We start from the raw sequence: 7,210 nt of genomic DNA, 5'->3' as shown, positions 1-7,210 counted from the left end.
GTTATTGCTGTGAGCTATTTTTTCTCATACTGATGTGTGAAAGTGAGCGATTGTTAACGCTGATCTTAGAGCAGTGGCACTTCTGTCTTACAACCTTACAATAAAGCTGCATAAAAGCTTCTGAAAAAGTAAATCTACAAATAATTCCAGATCTACTGCAGGAACATGTTGACTAACATTGCTGTAAATAAATGTATTATATGGAACACAATTATAATAAATTGGTGCATTGTACATATTACTATAACACAACAATAGTATTTTGGTATGTACAGTATATAACTGCTGGACATTAACAAGATAACGGCCTGTGTGAGTTTAAATGAAGTTCGATTGTGTTCACATTTTGACCACAAAAAGCCAATGATATTCCTCTTCTGATGAGTAACTTCCTTTATTGACAGCAGCACATATAAATTAGTGACACTAGGAGGAAGTGCAGCAGTTTACTCGTGCTCACACAGAGACACTGTAGTTTAGTGTTTTAGTGAGTCTTAATTAGAGATGGTCCAGTGTTCTGCTAAGCAAAGGGAAATAGTGGTAGATATCTATGAGAGTGCAGATGCTGTTAGAGGTCACAACTCTGACCCTGAAGGTGGTGACACAAAGAAAGACCCAGACACAGCACCACACACTGGTAAGTATTTAGATTTACAAAACTTGAAGTGCTGGTATGTGCAGAGATGCAGTACTTCAGGCTTTTATAAATTAGAGACGTGTTTCTTAGTGAGTAGAAATGGTGGATGTCTAAAAGTGCAGCTGCTTTTAAGCCTAACCTTAAAGTTAAGATTGTTTTTTTCAATTTTCACATTAAGAAAATGTAAACATTTTGCTCCTGTTATGCCATGTGGAGCTGTGATGTATTTAATTCACAATGCAGAGCAAGAGACAAAAGCTAAATTTTGATCACGAGTTTACAGAAGTAGTCCTACACTGCCTCCTGTCAATTCACTGAATAAACATTTACAGTGTTGTTGTAAACAAAAATCAAACAAATTCGAATACAGAAAAAGCAAAAAAAAAAAATATTAAAGACAAATAGTAATAAAGTAAATAGACAGTTTTGCACCGGTCAGAAAGACAGAGACCCTCACAAAGTCTTAACCATAAAGCCCTCGAAGAATTCCCTCTTTTCTAATTTCACATGATTTATATACCTAACCACTACCTTGTTGCTTCTCGTTGCCACTTTATTAAATTACATTTTTATTTAATATTCAATAGATATATGTTCATTTCAATGGCGGCTGCTAGCTTTTGAAACAGGGGAAGCTCATATTAGCCACAAGCTACTTTACTTATATGAATGAACTAACTTTACAATGCTGAAACAAGGAGCAAAGTCAAGAATGGTATAATATGTTGTTTTTTTTTATTTATTATTATATAAAGAATGATTTGTACAAACAAAAACGGTTTATATCACCAGCAAACAATACAGAGTGCAGCAGTTCGTCGCACCACTTCACCTGCAAATCTGCATGGGACTGAACTCGAATCTCTGTATCGCTGATGTATATTTAAGACATGCTGTCAATCAAAAAAGGGGTTCCGCTCTTTAAACAGCTCCTCCAATCATCATGCAGCAGCCCAGAGTCCTGAGCTTCCCTGGAAGTGACGATTTTGGTGCATTTATCCAATTACTTTTCTGCAGTGAAAAAAGCTCCTCTGTGCTGCCCATAGAGCTCCAGTGAAGCTGGGCTTCAGGAGGGTTTAACGGGCTGTGCTGCACGGAAATGTATTATAGTAGTAGTTATATTGTATAACTTAAGATTTTATTGCCATATAATAGTTGCACTTATTTATGATTAAAATCAAGGATTAATTTTTTATTAAAGTCCATTAAATTATTTCAGGGTGGCACGGTGGTGTAGTGGTTAGCACTGTCGCCTTGCACCTCCAGAGTCCGAGTTTGATTCCCGGCCAGGCTCGATTCCCATTTCTGTGTGCATGGAGTTTGCATGTCCCCTACGTGCTTGGTGGGTTTTCTCCGGGTATTCCGGTTCTCACCCACAGTCCAAAGAGATGCAGGTTAGGCTTATTGGCATTCCCCAATTGCCCGTAGTGTGTGTGTGTGCCCTGCAATGGATTGACACCCTGCCTTATGCCCTAAGCCTCCTGGGATAAGCTCCAGGTCCCCGTGACCCTGAATACAGGATAAAGTGGTATAGAAGATGAGTGAGTAAATAATTTCACTTTGATCCTTTTATGCCCATTGGGTGCATATATCTCGTCAGATCTTAACTCTTAATGAGAAGTCTGACCATCTATGTTCTGTGTTCTGGCAGAAAAAAAACTGAACCAAAAATGATACTACTTTTCCATTGCACTAAAACTGTCTGCCTTACAGTTTCTTACCTTTTTTCTTTATGTCCTCAGGTCATCCTTTGGTCATGCTCCTTGGTCACACTCACTCTAATTTTTTCTACAGTTTTCTACTAGATTAAGAAAAAAGAATAGTAATATAAAATATGAACGTTATTAATATCAGTATATTGTTAGTTTAGATATTTTATTAAGTTATATTTTTACTTATTGACATTAAGTAAAATGTCTCTGCCTCCTACCTCAATTTAAGTTCCTGCAGGCCCAGCTCTTTTTGATATGGTACCTTCACAAAGGCTTTCTGGGTATTTTACAATAAACTTATTTTAAACTGGACATTGACATACTTAGAGTACTAAAATCCAAGAAAATATAATTAAAATTTAATTCCTGGCCAAATCAAAATTGAGTGACAAAACAATGACAAGGTTCAAGATTCAAAAAACTTTATTAATCCCAGAGGGAAACTACTTATTCATGGTTACAGTTGCTCACAGTTGTTATCTAGTGTCACGATTATGGTGTGGTTGCAGACGAGGCATAAGCGCAGAGGTGAAGACTTTAAAGATGTTTAATAGGATATAGAGAAAACATAAACAAGCACAATTCCAAGACATGAACAAAACAAATCGAGTTACAGTGGAAAACAAGAATTCCAACAAAACAGATCAGCTTAACTCAAAAGCAGTTTTACAAAACAGATTCAAGACACAGACTAACTAAATACACGACTACTTATACGGAAACTAATGAGCCACCTCGGTTCAGGTGAGCGCTCCCATCATCTGGCCGAGGTGCATTCTGGGAAACGTAGTTCAAAACTAATGAAAACACAAAAGACACAAAAAGAGTCTCTGGGCGCAAGGCGCCCTCTAGAGGTTCACTGTGACATCCAGTATAAAGGAAAATTTATAAATAACTACAAATAATAATAATAATAATTATTATTATTATTATTATTTTTTATTATTATTATTATTAATAATAATAATTTTTATTATTATTATTAATAATAATAATAATAATAATAATAAATAAAAGAGTCCTAAAACAGTAAGTACCATATTGCACACTAAACTTTTGAATACCTTAAATGAATACATTAAATATGACATTATGACATTATTGCACACTAAATATGACCAAGAGCATTTATATTGCACAGTAATCTAATAAATGTATGTAATATTAAATTATTATATGTAATATTGTATACCATTTAAACCATTCAAATATTATTAAAGACCTTTATATACAAACACTTTGTTCATACCATACTAAACTAATGTAATTACAAATATAATGATTGCTTTTAATACTTTAACTGTCTGCCTTACAGAATATAAAATTGAATGCTTAAAATTGAACAATATATTAAAAGTTTACCAATGGTAAATGGAGCCACTGTTGTAGTATCACTAGTACTAGCTGGAAAGCCATAATGATAAACAAAATCCATGTTACATGAGTATTTTATAAATCGTTTGACCATTTATTAGCATGAATGCAAGATTTGCATCTTGCCATTAACATTACATTAGTCTACGACTAACTTGCGGAAAGGCTGCTGTCGTCATCATAATCGGCGGACTCCTTTTTGCTACGGTAGGTATGACTGGCGCTGGGGTTCATCCATACCGATAAGACCAGCTGTTGTCCACAAGCTGTCAAACACGGTGCCTCGCTCTGCTTTTAACTTTATCCCGTGTGCCCTCAACTGTTTCATTAGATTTTATGTGTTTCCCCCTTTGCACAAAACTGCTGTAAAACGTTTGCTGCACGTTGCGGTGTCAGAATCCTTTCTTGTGAAATATAGCCACACTTTTGACCGTTTAGTTTTAGGCATTTTAACAAAAGTTGTTTCATTTAGCAAGCTAAGATAGCGGTAGACCACCTGCTGCCGTCAGAGTAAGTGTAAAATTAGTTGCTGCATTCATGCGCATCTCGGATGGTCTCTCATTTCCTGATGATTTGTGCTTTTAATTTTTTAATCTAATCTTATAAACTTTTAATCTACAAAAATTAAAATGGATAGTAACATTACTGCAACAATGTTTTGGATTTGTATTATTAAAGCTTTCCGAAGTTCTTAAGTTTTTCCAATTAAGGAAATAATTTATTTTTCTGATCATTTATGACACCCCATAAATGCAGTTTTTAAATTTTTACTAACGATCATGTGTGTTGATGACTCTGATTTTTATTACAACTGTGTCATCATAGCCCCAGAAAACAAATTTTCAATCGACAGTTCGGGCATTTAAGTGGCACCGAAATGAGGCACCAAAATTCTCGTTCTGTTTCGGTCCGGTACATACAGGCTATATAGGTGCTGTATTGGCACCGGTTTTCGTTACCCAACCCTAGTTTAAAGCCCTACATACTTCAGAATTCATCCTGCTTTTTTTATTGGTAGCCATACACTCTTGGGCCAGAACACTGCCTCAAACATGTTTAACACATAATGTTATTTGCCTTGGATCAAGAGCTGTTACTTTCCCACTCCATATTTTTTTCTCTCCTTAGCATTCTTGTACAAGTTAATCTTGGTTTCATAATTCTAATAATGTTTCTTTACCAGTGTTACAGAAATGTAAGTGAGTGTTACCAGTGGTTTGCACCTTGTAGTGAAGTCTCTTGACACTCCTACCTCTCAAGGGAGTTTTTTTACTTTGCTTGTGAAAGGATTCTTTCTAACTGTTGTATTTGCCTTTCTTAATGTTTTTCATAACTCTGTGATGTATATTTATTAAGTAGGATATTTATTTATCAGCCTAGTTGTGCCATTCTTCACTTGCCTAGGCATGTCTTTGGACATCATGTTTAGAACATGAACAGCTACCAAATGCAAATGTACTGTAACACACAGAATCCTCGCAGGATTTTTTATCTGCTTGATAAGTCATGAATTAATAAGGGAACAGGCCACACCTGGCCATGTCACTGCTTATGAGCAATTTGTTTCAAAATCTATGGGATATGTGTATAAAAACAGTTTAATTTGTGACTGGTTTATGCTATGCTTTCGTCAAACCCATGGAATTAAAGTATTTTTTTCTCAGATTACTTAAATCTGTTGCTGATTACATAATTTTTTGTTATTTTATTTATTTGTTTGGTCACATTTGCAGTAATACTAGTTGGCTTCCTTTGTCTGGATCTCCATCACAGCCCTTGGAACTTCTTTCGCGCTATAAATGTTTTTTTTTTTTTTTTATTATTAATTTCAGAGTAAAAGTTTGCATGTAAATATATTAATTAATGGTCACAGCTCTTTTAATTATTAAATTAATTAATAAATTAAAAAACCACCAACAAAATAAATGCAGTGAGAGATCAATTGTATCTTGTATTATTGTTAATTCTAATAATATTGTTATCAGCATTTTCATCATCGGCATTTTCATCCTCATCATGTGTACAATGTGATACAAATTCTAACATATTTTAAACTCATGCTGATGCAGAAACACTGAACATTTTAATAAAACTGCAGAAGCTTTATTATTTTATTAAGTAAGAAAAAGTCACTAAACTGTAATACACACACAGCTCTCTCATGACCAATTACCTATAAATTTTTTTTTAATTGCGTGTGTGTGTGTGTGTTTTAATTGTTTTTTGAGGACTTCTATGTGTTAAATTAGATAAACACATGTTTCTTTATTTGTTCTAGGATTCAACACCACAGGAGGCAGGTGTTACAGAGTGACCGCAGTGTGTGCAGTGCTGCTGTGTGTTCTCCTACTGTGTGCCGTCACACTGCTGTGGATCAAATTCACCAACCTGACTATAGAGAGAGACCAGTTACAGACCCGTAACAACAACCTGACTATAGAGAGAAACCAGTTACAGACCAGTAACAACAACCTGACTATAGAGAGAAACCAGTTACAGACCAGTAACAACAACCTGACTATAGAGAGAAACCAGTTACAGACCTGGTATAACAACCTGACGAAGAACAGAGAACAGTGTCAGTCTGATTACATGTCAGGTATTAAATGCAAGCAAGTACTTTAAATAATGTTTTATTTAACAAACAAACAAACAAACAAACAAAACAAAAAAAAAGCCAGAGATGTTCATTTAAAATGTAAAGTTGTAATAATAAAGTTATTTGAATCTTTGAATCTTTAAATCTTTAAAAAATGAGTATTAAGGAAACACTCATTATGTTGTATTATGTGATCAGATGTCATTAAACAAGGATGGAATTTCTCCAGCTCCAGTTGTTACTACATCTCTACTGAGAAGAAGACCTGGACTGAGAGCAGACAGAACTGTAGAGAGAGAGGAGCAGACCTGGTGATCATAAACAGCAGAGAGGAACAGGTGTGCGTGTGTGTGTGTGTGTGTGTGTGTGTTTGTGTGTGTGTGTGTGTGTGTGTGTGGAGAAAACCAGAGTAATTTTGTTCTCTCACTCACAGGAGTTCATCATTAAACAGCTCGGTGACAGTAAAGAGGCTTGGATTGGTCTGCATAAAGACGACACAAAGACAAAGTGGAAATGGCTGGACGGTACAAGGCAGAATAACAGCACTGGGTAAAAGACACAAATTTAACTTTGTTCATCACATTGTCTTGTGTGGGTTTCCAGTGTTCCTGTGCACTGCAGCAGATGGGTGAAGCCATGTTAATATTATCTCCTGTTATATTCTTATTGCTCAGAGTTATGAAGATGTTATTGTTATAAATCTCAGTGAACACAGGGTAAGAAGGATGATTTCAAGGTCTGAAACTGAAGATACTAAATACTGATTCTCTGGCTTTTAGGGTCTGGGCTCAGTGGGAACCGAATAATTCTGGTGGCAGTGAAGACTGTGGTGAGATTAAGACATATTTAAATATGACAGGATGGAATGACAGAACATGTTCCGCTACA

The 7,210-nt window shown here is 35.4% G+C and overlaps 1 protein-coding gene across 1 annotated transcript; it reads left to right on the top strand.

The window, feature by feature from the left end:
• Positions 1–504: 504 nt before the first annotated feature.
• On the top strand, positions 505–6,954 carry LOC128508253 (C-type lectin domain family 12 member B-like). Its single transcript, XM_053479482.1, has 5 exons — positions 505–637; positions 6,002–6,322; positions 6,521–6,660; positions 6,756–6,846; positions 6,926–6,954. Exons 1-5 carry the CDS (start codon positions 505–507, stop codon positions 6,952–6,954), a joined length of 714 nt encoding a protein of 237 aa, XP_053335457.1.
• Positions 6,955–7,210: the final 256 nt, after the last annotated feature.

The sequence above is a fragment of the Clarias gariepinus genome, chromosome 20, assembly GCF_024256425.1.
Source record: "Clarias gariepinus isolate MV-2021 ecotype Netherlands chromosome 20, CGAR_prim_01v2, whole genome shotgun sequence".
In the NCBI taxonomy this organism is placed as follows: domain Eukaryota; kingdom Metazoa; phylum Chordata; class Actinopteri; order Siluriformes; family Clariidae; genus Clarias; species Clarias gariepinus.
Note: the sequence above shows the minus strand (reverse complement) of the source record. Positions and strands in the feature narration are given on the sequence as shown.